The following is a 22,711-nucleotide window of genomic DNA, read 5'->3' on the forward strand; positions in this document are numbered from 1 at the left end:
AATGGTAACCCACTCTAGTTTTCTTGCCTGGGAAATCACATGGACAGAGGAGCTTGGTGGGCTATAGGCCATGGGGTCGAAAAAGAGTGGGACATGACTGAGTGACTAAACAACAAATCGTGTGTGTTATGAAGAAAAGCAGCTCTTACTGGAAAAACTCTGTGGAGATGGGATGGGGATGGCAGAGAACTACCTTAGAAATTAGTCAGTTCTGACTAGAAAAGCCCATCAATCACACCATGCCAGGAACAACATGCCTGTTCAATAGGTCAGTTAAGCTTAAAAGTATATACACCTTCCACAGAAAGACTAGTTGGGAGAAATAAACTTGGTCAAAGGACATAAAGTCAAAATAATTATTGAGGTCTCTTACCAAATGACAAACATTTTTGTCATCTCTCACCAAATAACTGTTTCAAATGCAAAAAGGAAAAAAAATCACAACAGTTGATACAAAAGAAAATATTCCAGTATAAAGCCTCAAAGGTTTGCCTCTACATTGGAATGCTGTCCTTTGATAAACACACCACATACCAGAAACACCACCTCACTGAAAGTGTGGTCTATAAATCACTCTTAATCCTAAAAGCGTTTCATTTCACACCAGAGACCAAGGCTCTTGTAGACCATCCTGGACGGCGCTTCAGAGTCCTTGGCTCTTTGCCCTGAATGTGGCCTGTGCGGTGGAAAGCCTGGTCAGCCCGCGGAAGCTGTTTCCTTGAGTGGTGTCAAGGCTGCAGCAGTCTGCCGAAGACAAGCTGTCCACCCCTTGTGGATGTCTGATTCATCAAGTGATTATAAACTATCCTTGGAGCTAAGAGCCAAGGACTGGAGAAGACAAAGAGAGAACGTTCCAGAATGTGTAGGATTTTCTACTCAATGCCTGCTCTTTAAAAACTGTTTTCATTACAGCGGAATTAAGCAATGTGGAACCCAGGAAGAAAACATACTGATGCTTCTAATTCTTAGAAGTCCCGCAGTGCATGATGGGATGGGAGGGAGAGAAAGCCTGTGTTTTTCAGGTAACAGCTCAGGTTCAACAGCTGCCTGGGGCCTTTCAGGACAAGGCAAGAGATGAAGACAGAGGGTACGGCCCACTCCAGGGCAGTGAGCGTTCCCCCACCCTGCCGTGTGGACCTCCACACCCTGCCACCTCCTGAGTGCCAGGAGTGCCCTGTCTTTCACACTCCAGGGATCAAGGAGAACGTTGAGATGGTGCTTCACCCTACAAAACTGGCAGGGAGAGTTTCTGAAAACGAAGAGTACACACGCGCACAGACATCTTCCACATCAGTAACTAAATGCTAGGATCTACAGTACAAAATAATTTATTGAAAACAGCCAGTATGTTCTTGTAAACCCTCTAGTGTCAAGTTTTCAAGTTGATTTTCAGGGGCTAATGTATCTAACAATGTATTTAAGTAGGACAAGGCAATTTTAAAACCCATTAAAAAAAACAAAACAAAACTTATTTAATATACATACAAGTGCTTTGGGGGAAAACTCTAGAGTCCTATAATACAGTTCATGGAATTGAGCGGTTAGACACACAGACCTAACGTGGGGAGTAGTGTCTTGTTGAGGAAAATGTTTATTGAAGTTCAGTGTACTACTTAACTTAGATGGCTCTCTGGATAAAGCCAAGGAGATTATGGTTTAGAGGTTAAGAACTTGCCTAAACTAGTTACCTGATATTTTTTTGGTGGGGGGGGGGTTTAATTCACAATTATTTGATTCACAATTATTGTCTTCTCCCTAGAAGCTAGATGGCATGTTTGTCATCCTGGGGAGAAATTAGGACAAGACAGACCGTAAGTCCAAGGTCATTACCTTTGGAGTGTAACACTGCGAGGACCAGCACTGGCTGCTATTCAGGTGTAGTTCTGACTGAAACTCACCCAGCCTGGAAAATGTTACTTGAATAATTTGCTATGATTGCTTAGTCATATAAAAATGGAAACCTATGTAAAAGGACCTAAATTAATAACTTCAAAGCATGACAAATCAAAAGCTTTTACTGTGGAAACTGTGTTTTACCTTGGAGGACAGTGTGGTACGGTGGGAGCTAGCCCCACCAGCCGCTGGGTGCTCTGGGCCAGTTGAGGACCTTCTCTGAGCACCTTTCCTCTCCGTGAAAGCAGACTAAGCCCTGTTCACAGAGGCGTTAGGAGAACTCAAGAGATGAGACGTGTAAAGGACTTTCTTTGTGTTGATGTTCCTTTGGAGGGACAGGGCTCACTTAGGTATCTGAATTTGCCACAGCATTTTTATTTTAATCTCAATTATCTCCTTCCATTTATTCTCTGTAAAGAAAAACTTCCAGAATGTTAATTTTTATCTGCTGCACAATTCCAGCTTTTTGTTTTGTTTTTAAATATTTATTTATTTGGCTGCACTGGGTCTTAGTTGCTCCTGGGCCTGTGGAATTTTAGCTCCCCAACCAGAGTTCAAACCTGTGTCCCCTGCATTCCCAGGTGGATTCTTGACCACTGGATTTCCAGGGAACATAATTCTGTTTTGATGAGAAGCTGAGGGATTGTTTATCAATGCAAAGAATATGAAGGAAATTCTATCTTCCTGTGGTTAATGAAGTGGGAGGAGATTTTCTGTGTACAGTGTACCTGATATCAAAATCACCAGCCTGCTTGACAGAGCTCCCCAAATCCTCTCATGACACTGAGTGAGATTTTAAGGGGCCGATAGGGAGATGGGCAGACCCAGCGGGCACACAAAGCCCTCACACGGCCATGACCGATGAACTCCCTGACCAGAAGCATGTAATGTGAAAGTGTCCTATCCCATGTGTACAAAAAGAAAGCTGGTGCTCCTGGTTCTTCAGCCTTTCCAACAGTTCAGCGTGTTCACTGGAGAACTACGTCTGCTCTGTGCAAAGCCGGGAGCTGGACAACTCCCCGGAGGACGTGACCAACACGGGGACATGCTCTGGACAGTTCACCCTTCAGAGCAGAACCTCTCACCTGGAAAGTTCAGACTGAGCAGAGTTACCTTGATATGTTCTCTACCACATCTCTCGACACTCTTAGAAGAGGGAGTCAGCAGTTCCCTCTTCTTAGGTCTGAATCAAGGACATGTTCGGGTCACCTTAAAAAAATGAGGACACAGCCACAATGCGTGGAGAGAGGGTGATTCCACTGCTGCCCTCACTGACTCTGTGACCTTGTCATCTTGGTTACGTCATCTATAAAATGAAGATATTTCTACTACCCTTCCAGAGTTTATATGAGGATCAAATACAGTTATATAATTACTCTGTAACTATAAAGAACTGAACAAATGTAAGGTTTTAAGAATAATTTTAAGTGTGGGTCTACAGTATCAATTGTTACATTAAACTGTTAACTAAAACACAAAAATACTATATAATAGCATCTATCAGGTGCATAGTAATTAATAGCAGAACATATTATCTCACTGACCCTCAGAAGAACTTTTAAAAGCTATTGTTCCCTTTATCCGTTAGACCAGGAAGGCTCAGGGAGGCTCCCTCGTCCGGGGTCAGCGGGTCAGGGAACACCTGGTCTGACCTGGACAGCTCTGACTCCACATCCAGACAGCCTTCAGCTCACACACACCCTGATTTTATCCCATCCATGAAGATGTTTTCTACATTTGAGGATGATCAAGTGCTGCTTTGTCGGACACGACCGAGCGACTCAACTGAAGTGCTGCTTTGGTGTAACATTGATTACAAGTTAATGTATTTAAAGATGATGCCCATGAAGTTTGATAGTAAGGAAAATGATGTTTTCATGAACCAAGTTTTGTGCGTTCAGTCTGTCAGTCATGTCCGACTCTGCGAGCCCATGGACCGTAGCCCACCATGCTCCTCTGACCATGGGATTTCCCATGCAAGAATTCTGGAGGGAGTTGCCATTTCCTCCTCCAGGGGATCTTCCCGACCCAGGGACTGAACTCCCATCTCTTCCGTCTCCTACATTGGCAGGTGGGGTTCTTCACCATTGTGCCATCTGGGAAGCTAGGTTCTTGACCAGATAGTCTCTAACTCAAGTGACTCTTTTCACGGTTAAGGTTAACAGAAAACAGCCCCATTTCCAACATGTTTCAGCTTGAACTTAGAAGTCAACAAGGGTTACTTGTCAACAGTGCCATCTCTCAAACTGACCTCTTGGAACATAAACTCCAGCAGAGCTTTGCTGTCTTCCTGTGAACCTGTGGGAGGTCTGCAGGAAACACCATGGACACAGACAGCTGGACCTCAGGGCTTGGGCTGCCCTGCGTTCATATCCACTTACTAGCTGTGCAGACTCAGCACGGTTACTTAACTTCTCCAGGCCTCAGTTTCTTTTTCTATAAATGGGAAAAACACCATCTACTTTGAAGGAGATTTAAACTGGTTTTTCCACCTGGCTGGTCTTCTTACTTTACAGTCACTGTTACGTGTCTGCTTTTGGCTAGAAATAAGCCTAGCTGGATTCTTCATGTCCTGGCTTGCTATGAAGCACACTGCCCTCAGATGGGGACCAACTTATTACAACAAGAAAACAGAAAGGGAACCCCTGACTGCTAGAAGTCTGGGCAGCAGGCGGTGACACACCTGTAGGCTGACACTTTTAAAGACTGACATTTTCAGTAGAATAAGTTCTTTTCTCTTCTAGTTTTATTAAGATATAATTGACATGCAGCACCATATAAATTTAAGATGTACAATGTACTGCTCTGACTCATATACATCATCATGAAACGATGACCATAAATTCAGGGAACATCCATCATCTCATACAGAGGCAATGTTAAAAAAAAAAATGGAAAAAATTTTTTTCCTTGTGATGAGAACTCTTAGGATTTACTCTTAGTAACTTTCATATATAACACAGCATTGTTAATTATTGTTGTCATGCTGTACTTACATCCCTAGTTCTTATTTATCTTATAACTAGAATTTTGTACCTTCACCGCCTTCATCCAGTTCTTCTCCCCTCACCTCCTGCCTCTGGAAACCAGAAATCTGATCATTTTTTTCTGAGTTTGTTTTTGAAGTAGAATTCATCTACAACACTATGTTAGTTCCTGGCATAAACACAGTGATTTGATATTTTTAAACATTTCAAAATGATCACCATGATAAGCCTAGTTGTCATCTGTCACCAAAGAGAGTACATAATTACTGACTGTATTTCCATACTGTGCATTTCATAATGTGACTCATTCATCTTGTAACTAAAAGTTTATACCTCTTGATAGCCTTCACCTATTTTCTCTCCTTTCCCCAGATCCCTCCTCTCTGGCAATTACTTGTTTTTACTCTGTATCATGACTCCGATTCTGTTTAGTTATGTTTGTTCATCTGTTCTGTGTTTTAGATTGCATATAAATGAAATCACACAATATTTGTCCTTCTCTGACTTATTTCATATTATCTTCTAGATCCATGCATGTTGTTGCAAACACCAAGACTTCATTCTTTTTTATGGCTGAATAATATTCCATTGTGTGTGTATGTACACACACACATACATCTTCTTTACCCAGTCATCTATCAATGGGCACTTAGGTTGCTTCTGTATCTTGGCTATTGTAAATAATGTTGCAATGAATTCATATCTTTTTGAATCAATGTTTTCATCTTCTTTGGATAAATATCTAGGACTGGAATTGCTGGGCTGATGGTAGTTCTACTTTTAATTTTTCGAAGAAACTTCATACCATTTTCCATGGTGGCTGCACTGATTTATATTCCCACTAGCCATGTAGGAGGGTTCTCTTTTAACACATCCTCCACCAGCACTTGTTATTTCTTGTCTTTTTGATAACAGTCATTCTGATGGGTGGGAGGTAGTATCTCACATGGTTTTAGTTTGCATTTCCTGGGTGTTTAGTGATGTGTCAGCAGCAGAATAGTTTCTAATTAAAAGGCCCTAGAATCCCCATTTTTTTCTCATCCATTTGATGACAAAGTACCATGTTTGCCATGTAGACAAACAAAAAACTAGGAGAACAATCATAGAACCAAGTTCTGAAGGCTTAGATTACAAGGTCTGTGGAGAACATAAGTTGGACTCTTTTACTTTCATGGACACTGAACTAGATGAGAATAGTCGCCTTTCTTTATCTTCAGGGAATGAGATGATAATTGATACTTATTTCCCCAACTGTATATTAATCACTTCTGAATAAAAAACCTGTTAAGTATTCCAAGCACCAGGATTTATGCTTAAGTATGCAAGTATGCAGAACACAGTAAGCAAGCAAACCGGGATCTGAAATGATTTTAGATCAGGCATCTCTATGATACGTGACCCTTATCTTGAAATCTAAGCTCCAATTAAAATTCATTCTGAGATCCCATATAATTTACCAAGTGGTGGTGAGACATTAAGAGTTGTGGACCAAGTCCTTTGAAGATCCAAGAGAAAACTGAAGACTCTGTTGTCTTAGTGTGGAGCCAATGTGATGAACATGGCATAACAGATGTCAAATTACAGAATGCGTAATTTAATTCTGTTTAGGTCTTAGGTATGCTAATTTACTGAAAGAAGTGTAGGTTTGGTTTTCCCCCCATTCTGAGGACAGGAGGAGAAGGGGCCGTGGCAGAGGGTGAGCTGTAGGATAGCATTACCACTCAATGGACCTGAGTTTGAGCAAACTCCAGGAGAGAGTGGAGGACAGAGGCCCCGGGTGTGCTGCAGTCCATGGGGCCGCAAAGAGTAGGACACGACTCTGACTGAACCACCACCTGGGGTTGGGGGCTGGTCACCCAGGGCAACCAACTAGTGATTAGAGACTGGGAACTGTCAGTCCCATCCACAGACCCCTGGGAAGGAGAGAGGGGCTAGAGATGAAGTTCAGCCACCAGGGGCCAATGATTTAATCAGTCGTGTCTGTGGAGTGAAGCCTCAGTGAAACCCCGAAAGGACAGGGTGTGGAGAACTTCCGGTTCTCCTTCGATTCTCCAACTTCCGGTTGGTGACTGCATGGAGATTTGAGGAGAGGTGGAGTGCCCAGGAAGGGCGTGGAAACTCCCACCCCTTCCCACAGGCCTTGTCCCATGTCCTTCTTCATCTGTATCCTTTATAGTAAACCGATAAAAGGGAGTAAACGTTTCTCTGAAATCTGTGACCCACTCGAATGAATTAACTGAGCCCAGGGAAAGGGTCATGGGAACTTTCAGCCAGTAGATCAGAAGCACGAGTAATAACCTGGATTTGCAACCAGCGTCTGAAGCGGGGGTGGGCAGGAAAGCCTTCTGTGACCCACTCGAATGAATTAACTGAGCCCAGGGAAAGGGTCATGGGAACTTTCAGGCAGTAGGTCAGAAGCACGAGTAATAACCTGGATTTGCAACCAGCGTCTGAAGCGGGGGTGGGCAGGAGAATCTTGAGGGTCTGAGCGCGCTCTGATACCACCTCCAGGCCGACCGTGTCAGAACCTAACTGCCCGACCGACTGTCGGAGGGGGTGAAAACACACCCTGCAGGCCTCCACGTGCTGTCAGGCCACATAGTGACTGGGGTTTCTGACAATTTCGAACCAGAACAAAGTTGATTTTCAATGGCGAAATAAAACTATGCAACTCTACAACAGTTCACCCTATTAGGTTTTATTCTTTGAAGTGTTATCGATCAGCGAACCCCCCAAATCTGGTGACATGCAGTAGGTGTGTAAAGTGTAGAGCAGGCACTCACAAAACCAGCCGCCACTGCCTTGGGGGTCAGTGCTCACGACTGTGCGACGCACTCAGTGGGAGCCATTTCCTTTCCTTTCCAGACCCAGAGAAAACAACAGAGCCCACTGGGCTAGGCTCAGGTGAGCTCTCTGCACTCCTCTGCCCCGTCAGTGTGTGTGAGATCCGCTTGGTTCCTCCTGTGCAGACTGCTCCACTAGGAGCACCTCCGCCTCTGCCTGCTCCCGTCACGACCACCTTCTGCCTAATGAACTCCTCCCGCCCATCCCAGCATGTGCTCACCTCCGTATGGACAGAGGACGCTAAAGACCATCAACTACCAGCTGGTGGTTTGCAATCCCTGAGCTTATAGTTATCTCAGCCTCACAAATTCAGATTCAGTGCAATTAAAAGTGCAGGATGCCCATCTTCTATTCGCTCTTGTAATGAATGTTTTATACCAACAGGAGGAAAGGTACCAAATGCGCCATGGGAGAGGTGGTGAGGGAGGTCAGCACCTAAGGCTCTCGCGGAGAAGACATCAGAGAGCGGGGTCACCAGACGTGGCCACCTTCACTGAGCTGCTCCGTGATGCTAACGCCTCAGCCCTTCCTCCCTTGGAAGCCACAGGATGGGCCTGCTTCCTTGCTTGTCGAGAATTCCTTTTCTTCTTGGAGCTTGTCACTGTCCCGGCTGAGTTTGCAAGTGTCAGCTTGTGAGTGTACATGGTCATGTCAGTGTGATCACAGCTTTCCCTCCCTGCCGGGGCAGTCGTGCTCACTCACACTCAAGTCACGCACACACAGTCATTTGTTCACTGGCCTAGCATGAATGAAAGCCTGCTGCCTGCCTGGCCTGTTTCAAGTGCTGGGGACACAAAGGCAAACAGGGAAAGAGCCCTTGCCTTCTGGAAGTCGATGTTCAAGTGGAATTAGACAATAAACAGAGAGATACAGAATATGACGTCAGTTAACGTGAGGACCAGGGAGGAATGAAGCCAGGTCAGGGGACAGACAGTGAGGGCGGTCTGGATGGATGCACATGTATTATCCTGGAGAAGGCAGCTGTGGGTCGGTGGCCTCTGAGATGGTCTTGGGGATCCCCACCTCCTGGTATTCCTGCCCGTGTACAATCTCCTCCCCCCAGTAGGAGCTGGACCCACTTCTCTCAGACAGAACAGGGTGGACGTGGTGGGCTGTCGCTGCTGAGATGGGGTATGAAGACTCAGCTTCCATCTTGCATTCTCCCTCTTTCCCAGATCTCTTGCTCTGGGGGAAGCCAGCTGCCCTGGAGCAAGGCTGTCCCACGTGAGCGAGCTTGGAAATTAATCATCCTTGTTCAGGCCTTGAGAAGCTGCAGCCCAGATGATGCCTTGATTGCAGCCTTGCAAGAAGTCCTGAGTCAGATTCTTCTACCTTAGCTCCAATTAGATTCCTCAGTTGCTGAGTTTTAGGACAGTCTGTTACACAGCAATGGGTAACTGACACAGCGGTCAAGGATGGCCTGAGCAAGTACTCTGGAAAGACAGCCGGGTGAAGACTTGGGGAAGGGGGCTGGTGAAGTCAAGGGCAAGCACCAAGGCCCCGAGATGGAACACTCCAGGCAAATCTGAAAGAAACGGGAAGGCCAGCATGGCCTGCGGTCCCAGCTGGCCATGTGGCGAGAAGAAACAGGGAGGGACCCTGCGGATAGAGACATGCCCAGTTCTAGAAGGCTGCTGTTCTAGCCACCACTGACTGTCTTCAACGCGGCCAACACGACAATGGTAACAGTAATGGCTAATGATTGAGTACTTAAGTCTACGAGGAACTGTGCTGAGTGCTTTAGGGCATTTACACTTCACCATAACCCTGTAAAGTAAGTATTACTACTAGCTCCATTTTACAGATGAGAGGACTGAGGCTCCGAAAGGCTAGGCTGCTCTTCCACACGTTTGCAAGTTAGGAAGCAGTGAAGCAGAGATGACAACCAGGCCCTGCCTTCAGAGTCCTTACACTTCACCTCTACCCAGTCCTGTCCAAAGAGGCCCCTAGGAAGAAAGCCTCTTTCACCCTTAAAAAAGAAAAAACCAAAAACCCAAACCTCCAAACCACAAACTGTTGTTAAAAGCCAGCCGGTCTAGCCCGTCTGACTAGATGCTCTGGGCAGCTTCATCTTCTCTAGGAGCCCTTTGGACAGAACTGTTCTGGGCTTTATCTGCACTTGCTCTGACATTTGACCCAAGTTAGCATGTAAACTAAGAAGAGCACGTGGGTGGTAGCTTTTCTTTTTGACATTTATTAAGAGTCTTACATAGCAAACATGGAATCTATGGAGCACTGGCAGATAAAATACTGATATATTACATTTTATGCAATTCGATGCTTGGCTGGCATATAGCTTGAACCCTGATTCCCCGTCAGTATTCACGTACTTGGCACCAAACCAGGAATCCATCTGCTATGGAACTTACTTTTCCTTCCTGCTTAACCTCTGTCTTACAGCTTAAGGAAGACTGTGCGTGTTCCATTAGAATCTTAATTTCTTCATGAAAAGAAGAAACAATCCACTTATCTTCGATTTTTACCTATATTCAATTATATTAGGAATGCTATTTTATTTAAACTATCTTTTTTAAAAAAAGCAATGGCTTTAGCAGACTAATAACCTTCCACACTGCTGCTAAGTTGCTTTAGTTGTGTCCGACTCTGGGCAACCCCACAGATGGCAGCCCACCAGGCTCCCCGGTCCCTGGGATTCTCCAGGCAAGAACACTGGAGTGGGTTGCCATTTCCTTCTCCATGCATGAAAGTGAAAAGTGAAAGTGAAGTTGCTCAGTCGTGTCGAACTCTTTGCGACCCCATGGACTGCAGCCTACCAGGATCCTCCATCCATGGGATTTTCCAGGCAAGAGTACTAGAGTGGGTTACCGTTTCCTTCTCCAGGGGATCTTCCCAACCCAGGGATCGAACCCAGGTCTACTACATTGTAGGCAGATGCTTTACCCTCTGAGCCACCAGGGAAGCCCAATAATATCAACAGCTAACACTAATTGAAAGCATGCTATATGGGCCAGATACTATCCTAAGCACTTTGACTCTATTATCTAAATTAATATTTAGAATATCCCTGTATGGTAAGTATTGTTATCCCAATCTTACAGGTGAAGAAACTCAGGCACAGAGAGGTCAAACAGCTTGTCTGGGGTAACACAGCTAAAAAGCCTAGCACCGAGACCAAGACTCAGGCAGCGTGATTCCAACAGTGTGAGCTCTTAACTCAGTTATTTAGCCTGAAAAGGGGTGCAGGATTCCAAGCACGTTCACTTCTGCTTCTAAGAAAGATGTGCTTCTCTCAAAAATGCTGAAACTGAAATTAAGGTCAACTCTCTTAATACACATACACCTATCCGTGGATCCCAAACTGTGACCATACCCTACTGCCCCACACATTAACTCAAATTCTTTACTATCATTACTAGTAATTAATATACAGATTAAAGATAAATGATATGAATTTGGGTACTAATAAAAACTACACATACATCCAATGCTGAAAGTTTATTCCTTTGAAAAGGTTCATCATTCTGCTTTTTCTTGGCTGAATAACTTTAGTTTATCGCCCAGGAAATTCCGAGTGTATTCTCATTTTTCCACGGTCTCTCCTTTTCTCTGCTCAGGTCGCCACCTCAGAAAAGCCTTTCTTAGATATTCAGAACTCTGAGTGCCTTCTCCCCCAAGCCCATGACTCCTCCACTTCCCATTTACATCACTACCTTAATTACATGATGCATTTATGGATGCACTAGTTCTTTATTTTCTACTTCTGCCATCAGAAAACAAACCATACATGGGACAGCTTGTTCCCTGCTGTCCTTCTGGTACCTAAACCATGTCTGCGTCTAAACTGTGCTCATTTTGCCAAACGAATGAATGAATGAATGAATGGCGATGCTCCCTTTGAGGAGAGCCGCGTGGTATGGGCAGGGGGCAGCAAGGGCTGGTCAGCTCACTGCCCGACTTCCTCTCCCCACCCTCAGTGTCCACATCTGTAGCCCTGGAGTCCAGACCTTGTTAAAGGCAGCTCTTCTGACAGGCAGGGAAGGAGGTTAAGGGTGGACTCGTTAGCAAGGACAGGTGGGGAGAGGAGCTCACGAATCCCGCTGTGCTGGTTTTGGTTGGGAGGCAGTGGTAGCAAAACGCTGGGCTGAAGGACCGGGGCTGTGCACAGCCTCTCACTTGCTTCCCTGGCGGACTCTGGCTCCACGTTATTTTTTTTTCCAGCAGCTTTCTGGTATCCATCTTTTTACCTCCACGTCTACAATGGTACCCTCCTTACATTACACCTGGACTGGTACAAATGCCCCGTGACCCACACTGTCTTCCCACGTTTCCTCCCCCTCGTCCATCCGGCATGGGCATTCCCTAGCTTGAGAATCTGTAATGGCTTCTTTACACTGGGAAAAAGGAAACCGTTTATCTTGGAGCACTAAGTCTTTCACAGGTTTGCCTGCTTCAGTGCTCCATGAGTTACTGGAAGGCACACTGCCTGTGTGGTTTAATTTCTCCAGGGCCCAGGGCAGTGGCGGGCAGACTGCGTGTGCATGGAACGATCTCTGCTACAGGAGTGTCCCTCACCAGTTCCATTCTGTGTTCAGCAGGTAATGCCCTACACTGCACATTAGGGCACTTCACTGTAAATGCAGCTGGCTACCTTTTTCATGTGTATGGCTCTTGTCTGTCCTCTTCAAAATCAGGGGGCTTTGGAGGGCAGACTCATATTCTCGTCTCCACCATGTCTCAGGACTGATACCACTACTAGGTACGTACTTGCTGCTGTTCTTTACTTGCTCAGTCCTGTCCAACTCTGCAACCCCATGGACTGTAGCTCACCAGGCTCCTCTGCCCATGGGATTCTTCAGGCAACAATACTGGAGTGGGTTGCCATACCCTCTTTCAGGGAAATTTTCCTGACCCAGGGATTGAACCCGTATCTCTTATGTCTCCTGCATTGGCAGGTGGGTTCTTTACCAGTAGCACCACCTGGGTTATACACTTTCAAATGGCAAAAGAAAAATCAGCATTAAGAATCTGAGCACAGAAGGGCTAGATCTGGGGTCATAAGTACTTGAAAGCAGACCGGTGGATTTGGGCAAATTTCCTGGAAGCCCAGTTTGAGGGCTAGTACAAACGTTGTCTCTGGTTCTAAATTTTGCTTATCGGAAAAGATGACTTTCGTGATCTGGAGACTATCTATAGTCTTAACAACATGTTTAAGGGAAACAAAAAGAAGGGTGAGGAACGGTGGCCACAGAACTTGGTGTGCTTTCATTATTTCTAAAAATGTGAGACACTGGTTCAGAATGACACTGATTGGACTACTTTCTAGGTAGACACCTTTTCATCTCCACAGAGGTTCTACAGGCACCTATGCGTTATAATGACCAATTAGAACACTTAGATGTTGCAACTGTATGCAATTTATAAATAGTTTGTAAAGTGCTTTGAAAGTGGGAAGTGCTTGGCAAGTACTCAAGTTGTTATATATTAATAAAGCCTTTAGCATATAATCATTTTATTTAATAATTGCCTCTTTAAAAGGCATAGATATTTTATAGATGAACAGAATTTGAGCTTGAACCATTGATATTATTGCTGTTAGTAAATCAGAAATACTGAGTAAGTTTTTTCAGTTTATTTAAGTAAATACATGATTCATATCAATCTCCCTCACTTTCTCATAGACCAATTCTGCCTTCCCTTAGGTTCTGACAAACTTTTTGCAAAGATTCTTCTCTGGTCTCCAGGACTCTTGGTTATCCTGCCTGCCCTGCCCTGTTTTTTCCTTTCACACACCTGCCTTGTGAAGGTGTTTTTGTAAGAACCTGTGTTTAGGGCTGGGCTTGCCTGGTGGCTCAGCTGGTAAAGAATCCGCCTGCAAAGCAGGAGACCTGGGTTCAATCTCTGAGTTGGGAAGATCCCCTGGAGAAGGAAAAGGCTACCCACTCCAGTATTCTGGCCTGGAGAATTCCATGGACTGTGTCCATGGGGTCGCAAAGAGTCAGGCACAACTGAGCAACTTTCACTTTCACTTCAGTTTCCCTGGTGGTTCAGTGGTAAAAGAATCTGCCTGCCAATGCAGAAGACGTGGGTTTGATCCCTGGGTTAGGAAGATCCCCTAGAGGAGGAAATCCTTTCCAGTATTCTTGCCTGGGAAATCTCATGGACAGAGGAGCCTGGTGGGCTACAGTCCTTGGGGTCGCAAAGAGTCGGACAAGACTGAACTGACTAAACAACAAACAGATTCAAGACTCCATGCCAAATCATGAGTGATGAGCCCTTTTAGGAGTAAAAAGGCCACAAGATGTGGCGGGTGGCCACCAGTGGGTGCATCCCCCATGGGTACTGTTACTGATTACTTCAGTCTACTGTCACCATTCTGCACTGCTGTGTCCACTAATTAACTAAATTTGGCCTTCATCTCCTGACAGGTCTTGGCTCATAGGTATTAAACTTCATTTAAGTTATCCTGTTTCCGGTCCCCACTGAACTACTCATAGGCAGAACTTTAGAAGAGGCAAACAAGTGTCTGATCATTTCCCACTGATCCCTTTAGGACTTCCCTGTGTCTTCAAGTGCTAAGTTCCTTATGCTGACATTGGCTTTCTGTTAACTGTTTCTTACTGTCTGTCACCCTAGGAGAATGTTCCCTGTCCTTGCCCTGGAACTTTTGATCTTTCCCCACCCACTCCTGCTCCCACTTAAATTTAGCCTCTAACGTCCTACAGTATATTTTCTTTATTGGAAAACCCAAACGAAACCATTCTTCTGTTACCAGAGTTAATATTTAGCCTTTGTAGGCACTAAACTAATGCTGCCAGCTGCCCAGTGACTTCTCTGTTAATTTCAGCCGACATTTTTTCTGTCCTCATGTGACTCATTCATCACTCTTCTCTTTGAAAGCGCTGTCTTCCACAACTTGACTTTCTACAAGCTTCCGCACCACCTCACTGGTTGATCTTCTACCAACCTTTAAATACTGAGCTTGCTCAAGGCTTGGTTTGGACTCTCTTCATCACTCCAGTTTTTATGCATTTACTTCATCTTTGTGGCAAGAACTAACAAAGTTGATCTCTACTTGAATCTCTTTGATGGCCTTCAACTCATATCTACTGATTACCTCATTCAAGATGGAACTTCTGATTCTCCACCTCCCAACCAATCCCATCCCTGCAACCCAAGTTTTCCATCACTCCACCTCCCAACGAATTTTCCCCTCTAGGCTTCCCATTTCAGTAAATTTAGCCTCAAATCTAGGTGGAAATCATCCTTCTCTTTCCTCATCTTCTACACCCACTTCCTGAGGTCTACCAATTCTGTACCATTTGGCTCGCAAACGTATCTCAAATCCACTCGTCTCCATCACTAGCTTTTGGACCTTCCAGCTCTTATAGTTCGTCTGCTTCTACCCTGGCCTCTCCACAGTCCATTCCACCACACTGTCGTCAGATTCCCAGATGCCTTCCCCTTGTACTTTCCAAAGTCTCTGCCCTAGAGCTCTTCCCCTGGAGCCTATCACAAGCCTTTGTCCTCCCTGCTTGCCCTGCTCTAGACACAGATCTCCTTTCAAGGCCTTTGATTCCTCAGACCACTGGTGTTCTGCTTCAGAGTTCTCCAAGTGCTACTCCCCCAGAATGCTTTTCTTTTTTGCACGGCCAGCTCCTTCTCTTCCTGTGATCTCTGGGAGATCCTCTCTGACTTCCATACCTAAAGCAGAGTCCCCTCTCAGATTACTAGGGTGGGGCTGGGGTGGGGTGCTGAGGTTCTAAGGTTGACAGATATGTAGGCTGAATTATCATTCAAATTGGGGTAGGACAGGTATAAGACACAAGGTTGAAGAGGTAAGTAGGGCAGTTCTTAAGTGTGACTCACCAGTATTTTAGGTTTCCCCCAAAATCATTTTCTGCACATTCAATTTTCCTCCTGTCTTTACTTTCTCTCAAATACTGTTTCTTTTCATGGAACCTTGGGCTGTACTGAGATACCTACCCAGAATTGAAAATGTTATCTGGTCATCCCAGTTGTCTCCTCTTATATTAGGGTCCTGAAATTACAGCACTAAACTGGAATCTTCCTCTAAATACTACCATAAAGATGAAGCCTGAGACCACCTAACTTCTCTCACATGAAACCAGAATTCTCTCAAATTATTTTCCTCCCTTGCACAATCTGCCAATCATAGCAAAGGATGCAATTCTCATAAATTACTAAAAAATATCTAGGAAGAGGCCAAGTCTTCCCCTCACTCCCACCTTTCTTTTCTAAACCATCCACAGCCTATGTGGGGTCATGCTCTATGGCATAGGGTCTTGAAACTCCCCGCCTCAGGCAGGTACCTCCTGTCAGATCAGCAGCAGCATTAGATTAGAAATAAAGTGCACAATAAATGCAATGCTCTCGAATCATTCTGAGACCATCCTTCCCATCCGTGGTCCATGGAAAAATATGTCTTCCACAAAATCGGTCCCTGGTACCCAAAAGGTTGGGACCACTGCTCTACAGCATCTTTCCCTCTCCTGTGACTAGGGGAGGGAAATCCTTTTAATTTCCTCCATCAAGGTCTTTCTCTAGGTGCCTGGTTATCTGTTTCCTCACTTTAAACCTTGGTTCAATTAAAATGAAAAAAAAAAAAAAAAACCCCACAAAATCCTAAGAGTCCACCTCCAGAACAAAGGAACAGAAACCACTCAAATCAGTTTGAGTACAAGAGGGAATTTATTAGAAGAATACAGTTTCTCGCAGGGACTCCAACCGCTAAGATGAGTTATGAACTAGAAGCAGGCCTTTCTGCAGGTCACATCATGCTGTCACCACAATCTTTTACTTCTTTTGCCAAGAGCACATACAGAACATCCTAGAGGTCAGTTCTCCCTGTATGGTGCGTGAGGGACTAGAATGTGGCTTCGTTTCTGCTGGCCTTTTGATCTTTATATTCCTTTATGCTGGCCTCGAACTTGTCAAGCACATGCTGGCAGACATTCATGAGGTCAGTCAGGCCTCTCTGAAAGGGCTCGACCGCGGGGAGGGCACCTCGGGTCTGTATGCGCAAGTTAATTTTGCTCTCTGAAGGATGGGTTGTGGTGTAACCACAGAATTCCACTTCTGGGTTCTTCATGATCATGTACCGAAGAGAATTTCCTAGGGTGTGGTCCTCCTCGTGCAACACAAATGTCACACAGTGTCTATCTGTCCCAGCCGCCTGGACCATCTCCAGGGCTGTCTTCCTCTCGCCTTCAGCCATTGAGGTCTTCACTCCAGACATTTTTCTACACACATAGTTTTTATAAAAATGAGATCATACTGAGTACGGTTTTGAAACTAGCTTTTTTTTAAAAATCTATCACAATTGCAACAGGTTACTGCTCTAATGCACTCCAATTACACAGAACTATTAGCATTAGCCCTTATTATTATCTTCTCCTGCCTCCATCTATTCTACCACTAAATAATTTACTGCCTCCAGTTTCTCCCTACTCCATTTGGCCGTCCACATGACGACCAAGGGGAGTGTCCTTCAACAAAAAGTTTACTAAAATATTCTTTTGGTAGAGTCACAAGAAGAGGGGCAGGATTAGAATAGGGTGGGTCCTGCTAAAGGATGAAAAGGGGAGTTGAAAGGCGTGGGGGGAAAAGCAGATGATAAAAACAGAAACTAAAGTTCATCAACATGCAGTTTTCCAACTACGGTTTCCGTTTACAGGAGGTACGGAAACTAGAAAGTCTGAGAAGAGTCTCCAAGCACGGGGGAAAAAAAGAACTCGGCGCACAGAGACGACCAATTAGCGCTCGGCCCAGAGGAGTGGCCTGGGCCTGGCCCACAGGCCAAGCCTATCACTCGGGGAACGGTGGCCAGGTGCACGTTATCTTTTACTGACTCTGGCTGTTCCTAACGGGGATGGGCCGTTGGGGACTGAACTCCGCTTTAACAACCCGTCTTCCCTCCTTGGTATCTAGTGCACTGAGCGTCTCCACTCAAGCAATCCAGCTAACCCCTTCTCCACCCCTTCCCAATCCGGGGCCCCGTTCCCCACCCTGGCGCGCCCACCGCGCCCCCTCCTCGCCCGTCCTCCCTGTCAGGCCCTCGCTGCCAGGCCGGGCCGCGGAGGCGGAGGCCCTAGCCAGCCGCCGGCTCCCAGGGCCCGGCAATGCCCGCTCCTCCCGCCCTCCCCACCCCCTCGGCCGTTACCTCTCCAGCTCCTGGTCCTCTTCCATGGCGGGGGCGGCTTCCGGGATCCTCAGGTGGCGCGGGCGGGCCGGAGGCTCTGCCCCATGCCTCGAAGCGTGCGGGCGCGGCAGGCAGGCAGGCAGGCAGGAAGGAAGGACCGACGGAAGAAGTGCGGACGGAAGGAGGGGGGAGGAGCCGCAGCGGCGCGGCAGGGCCCGGCTGCTGGGCGGGGCGTGAAGGCTCCGCCCCTGGCCGCCGCCCCGGCCCCGCCCCCGGCGCGAGGAGGGCGGTGGCCGAGCCTGAGCGGCTCACCTGAGCTGCTGAGTAAGCCCGCCCCCCGAACTGGTGGTGGCGTACAGGTGGAACCGGGCTCCTGCCCCGCCCCGAGGCCGAGACTTGCCTGTGGGCGCCAGAGCTCGGCCCTTGGCACTTGCCCCCTAAGGTGATGGCAGACGGGGCGGGGCCTTACCTGACTCCCCCAGATCCCCTTTTCCCCCTGGGGCCAGGATCAAGCCTCTTTCTGACTTGCTGCTGGCCCCCTGGCAGTGTAGCATTGTCAGTCGCTTCAGTCATGTCCGGCCCTTTGCGCCCCACGAACTGTAGTCCGCCAGGCTCCTCTGTCCATGGGGTTCCCCAGGCAAGAATACTGGAGTGGAGTATTGCCATACCTTTCTCCGGGGAATCTTCCCGACCCAGGGATCGAATCCAGGTCTCCTGCATTGCAGGCGGATTCTTTACCATCTGGGCCACCGGGGAAGATCTTGGCCCCATGGGGGACGGGATTAATCCCAGGCTGGACCCCGCCCGCCCCGGGAGGCCTTTCCGGGGACAACGGACAGCTATAGTTGATCGATACATTTTGATGAATTTCACAACAGTACAAGATGCACGTGTAAGACGGTATTTGTCTCATCCGCGATCTTGAATGATTTCACAGCTCAACTGGGTCAAAGGACAAGCGTTTGTTTATTTTTGCCGCGGGGGAGGCGGGAGTGGGGGTGAGGATGAGCGAGTTTGGATGTAAACTGTCCCCATCTCGCATCCCCATCCTTTCCTTCCTGGATCTTTTTTCTCTCCCTGGAGTACGTCCTGCCTCGCTTTGGACACGTCCTTTCCTTTTCACCCTTTTGGCCTCTTCAACCTCACCCGCATAACCTCCCTCTCATCTTCGTTCCCAGGTGCTCGTGCCCCCGCCTCGGCAGCCTTTCACCACCCAGACTCTCTTTCCGCGCCCCGACCCCTCAGGTGTTCTTTACCAAAAACCCCCCTTCTCCCTTCCTGTCCCCCCTCCCCCCCGCCAGCTCCCGTCCCTTCCCCCCACCCCGACCCCCGCTGTCCTCTCGCCCGACACGCCCACAGTCCAGCTTTCCGGCGCCACCTGTTCTCGTACCCCACCCCGACCCCCTAGATGTTCTCCGCCTCCCCCAGCTGTTCCCCTGTCCTCGCGCGGTCGGTGCTGAGCGCAGAGGCGGCACTGGCCCGGTGCCGGGGGCTTCAAGGCGGACAGCAGAGGGGATGGCTGGGGTGGGGAGGGTGGAGGGAGGGCGCGCGGCAGTTGGGGGCGGAGCGGGCTCACTCTAACCCGGAGTGACGGCCCGGGCCCGGCCCGCCCCCCGCGCTCTCGGATAGGCTGAACCGCCCTGTGGCCCGCCCCCTCCCCGCCCTGTGCCGCTGCCAATTGGCCGGGGTGCGTGTCGGCTTGCGTGGCTCGGCCCTGGCGTTCGCCCGCGGGAAGGCAGCAGGGGCGGTTGAGGAGCGAAGTCTTGACTAGAGTTTGCTCCTTGCCAGGAAATCGGCGGTGGCGGCGGCAGGTCCCGGCGGAGCGGAGGCCAGCTGGCCCCCGCGCTCCCTCAGCGGGGCCGCGGAAGCGGAGCCCACGCTCGGCTGAGGCGCGGGAGCCGGGCTCACCCGGTGAGTAACTTTGCCCTGCCCGCCACGCTCGGCGCTCGCTCGCGGTCCGGCCGCGCCTCAGGTGCGGGCGGCGTGTGGGGTGTGGGGCGTCGCGGCGCCCGGGAGGCGGCGGAGGCGGGCGGCCGCTGCGTCCTTCGAGCTCTCCTGGCCGGGCCGGGCTTCGGGGACACGGGGTCCAGGGAGGAGGGCGCGGGGCTGCCGGGCGCCGGCGGGCGGCCTCGGCTCTGACAATCTGGGGGGTCCCGGCCGCCGGGTGGCCGAGCTTTTTGCGTCGTATGCTCTGGTTTTAGGGAGGGGAGAGGTGGGGTGATATTTTTGTCCCCTGAGTGAGAGAGCCACCGGCTGCCTTACCCGGACTTGTCCCCGTTTGAAAGGAGCGGGGCGAAGTCGTACACTCCGTCCCAGCCTGTTGCCTGCGAATTCTCACCTTTCCCTGGAGGCTGGAAGAGAGACGTGACACCCTCGAGGGGGGTAATTTCAAAACACGGCCCTTGACTTGGAAGCAGCCACACACAAAGCACCGTTCAGAAAGGACCTCGCTCGCTTTTTAGAACCTCATGCCCAGATCTAGACGAAGGACTTGCGGCTTAGATGTAGCGTCTCTTCGGAGGTTTCTGTGTGCATTTATGGTTATGAATCAAGACGTTCAGTATATGCCAGGAGCTATAGTACGCTCATGCCTGGGCTTAACTCTGGTAGATGGTTGCTTTTTAAATTACAGAAACGAAGTTGAGCGAAAAGCAGTGGCGATTCAGAAGGGGGAAACAGTTATGAGCTTTGGTTTATTGCAACTGTCTTCGCTTTTAAAATTTCGCATTCTGGCCGCAGTCATACTGATTTCTAAATTAGTCTCAGGACAGATTTTGATTTTTTTTTCCCTCTCTTCCTTGCACCATACTGTGACGTAGCCCTGTTGAGTTCATCCCAGTAGGTCAATATTATTTACTTGGATAGATTTTATTCCCATCTCCTCACCCCTTTAGACAACGGACTTTCATCTTGTATCCTTTTTGGCCTGTCCGAGCTTTCTGGAGCCGCGAATAACAAAAGTTGTGGCCTTTTAGCTTGTCCAAGTCCTGCACGTGAGTTTTCCCATAGGAGGAAAAATGTAGGCCTGTTTGTAACCCAGGCAAAATAACTGCTGCTGCTTTTAATGTGGCCCCCCTGTGTGTTACCATTCCTAATTCTGTATCTTGTTCCTCTCCTTTTCTCATCAGGTTATGCTTTTTCTATTATTTTTTCATTCAGCAAATGAGTGTCTTCTGCAAACCGGACATGCTTGGCAAGGGTCAGCTCTTGCCCTGAACTGGCTCACAGTGCTGTTTGGAAGCCGATATATGCCTCTCTTCGACCAGCCACCTGAAAGCGATTTGAGCGGGTATTGAGGGACCTTAAAAGAGGGAGAATTTCTGCCTGGAGTTTGTTAGGGAAGGCCTCACACCTGCACTTACTCTTCAGGTGGCTGGGGGATTTTCATTCTCTGCAAAGGGACTAGCGTGTAGGGGGTTGCTTTATGAGAGCCGCATCTGGTTACTCTGGCTGAAGAACATGGTGTCTGCGGTTGAAGTCGTGGTCAGGGCCTGGGATGTGTTATTCATTTCGGAGCACTTAGCACTTGGCCTTGCTTACAGTGGGCACTCAAATATTTATTGAACTGGGTTGAACAGGAACATAAAGGGTTTTGTGTGCCAAATTAAGAAATTTGGACTTGATCCAGTCAGCGATACGGAGCTGCCAAGTTTAAGCAGGAGAATGTCATGATAACATTTGCCTTCCAGAAGGATGTCTGCGGCAGGCTGAAGGTTGGTGGGGGTCCAGATGGGAGGTAGGGAGCCGGTGCAGGGCCTCTTAAATCCTGGAGGGTTTAAGTGCTCAGCTCTTCTCAGTTTACATTGTCTGGGTTTGGATCTGGCTCTGTCACTCATTACGTAACCTTTTTCTTCTTTAGGGTCTTCACTTCATAGGATTTGGGGGATAAAGCTTGAAAAACATGTATGTTACTTAGAATAGTGCTTGGCACACAGGAAGGACTTGGTAGATGCTGTTTTTTGTTCTCTATGAAGGCAGTGGAAGTAGAGATGATGCGGCATCCATGAGGTATAATTGGTCCAACCAGATAGGTGACTACGAATGATTAATGAGAGGGATGGTTCAGAGGGTTTTTGACTTGGGGGCATTGGAGTATACTGGTTAAGCTGGCTGTGGAGTCAGAATGGGGTTGAATTCCATCACTTACTCTGAGCACTACTGTCCTCATTGAACTTTGGTTTCCTAACATTTAGAAAATGAAGTATACCTGTCTAGTGGGGTTTGAGTATCAAATGAAATTATGCATTAATGCCCTTGGCAGAGTACCTAGCACATTACAAGTGCTCAATAAATATTGGTTGTTCCTGAAGTGGTTATGACATTAAAGAGCTAGTGGAATGCTGGAAGTTACGAGAAGAAACAGTTAGGAACAGTTCGTGGTAGGGGTGGGGAAAGGAAGATAGTTTGGGACCAACCCACTGAGGTACACATGGGTGGTTGAATCTGTGATGCCGTTATTAGATAGATGTGTCAGGCAGGAGCTAGGAAAGAATGGAAGATAAAAAGATCAAGAGCTCACATAAAGCTAGGGTTAGGGTTAGGGTTAGGGTGTGGTCAGCTTTAGGGAGATTTGCAGGGGGTAGGAGTGGGGAAGTTTACATTATTGCAGTGCCAGGAGAGTTGCTGCCACATGCTGGGCGTCTCTAGCTCTAAATCTGTTTTGGTCACCATCACAAGGGAACTCAAGGCTCCTGTAACCTGGTGGGCCCTTTGCCCTCATCCCCTGCCTCCTCTTCTCCTTTTTGATTGCTCCCCTCAAAATCCCGGTACTTTTAAATTTTATTATGCAGAGCTATTTAATTTTTCCTGGGGCCAAAGTTCACTTTAGGCCTACCTTCCTGTATCAAAATCCAAGGTTTCTAGAGGA

The 22,711-nt window shown here is 47.7% G+C and overlaps 3 protein-coding genes across 3 annotated transcripts in view; 1 reads left to right on the forward strand and 2 right to left on the reverse strand.

Moving 5' to 3' along the window:
• Nucleotides 1-17,950, reverse strand: part of LOC133258382 (protein POLR1D-like) — a 32,940-nt gene extending 14,990 nt beyond the window's left edge. The window contains exon 1 of the mRNA XM_061434898.1: nucleotides 17,866-17,950. Coding sequence (XP_061290882.1) covers nucleotides 17,866-17,891 — 26 coding nt within the window. The 5' untranslated portion in view covers nucleotides 17,892-17,950. The remainder of the gene's footprint in view (nucleotides 1-17,865) is intronic.
• LOC133258381 (DNA-directed RNA polymerases I and III subunit RPAC2) lies at nucleotides 16,376-17,949 on the reverse strand. The gene is made up of 2 exons (XM_061434897.1): nucleotides 17,866-17,949; nucleotides 16,376-16,945 (listed from the first exon to the last, which is right to left on the reverse strand). Exons 1-2 carry the CDS (start codon nucleotides 17,889-17,891, stop codon nucleotides 16,570-16,572), a joined length of 402 nt encoding a protein of 133 aa, XP_061290881.1. The 5' UTR covers nucleotides 17,892-17,949; the 3' UTR covers nucleotides 16,376-16,569.
• Nucleotides 17,951-19,662: 1,712 nt separating the features above from the next.
• The window catches only part of LNX2 (ligand of numb-protein X 2), an 89,421-nt gene continuing 86,372 nt past the window's right edge, over nucleotides 19,663-22,711 (forward strand). Inside the window, exon 1 of the mRNA XM_061434895.1 lies at nucleotides 19,663-19,755. The gene's annotated coding sequence lies outside the window, so the exon portion shown is untranslated. The remainder of the gene's footprint in view (nucleotides 19,756-22,711) is intronic.

Source organism: Bos javanicus, chromosome 12 (assembly GCF_032452875.1).
Source record: "Bos javanicus breed banteng chromosome 12, ARS-OSU_banteng_1.0, whole genome shotgun sequence".
In the NCBI taxonomy this organism is placed as follows: Eukaryota; Metazoa; Chordata; class Mammalia; order Artiodactyla; family Bovidae; genus Bos; species Bos javanicus.

What these genes read in the sequence shown, in the direction of transcription:
- LOC133258381 (XM_061434897.1), bottom strand. Translation starts at nt 17,891, where the DNA reads ATGGAAGAGGACCAGGAGCTGGAGAG. An exon ending in GAGGACCAGGAGCTGGAGAG is followed by an intron (nt 16,946 to 17,865) that starts GTAACGGCCGAG and finishes CTATGTGTGTAG; the next exon opens with AAAAATGTCTGGAGTGAAGA.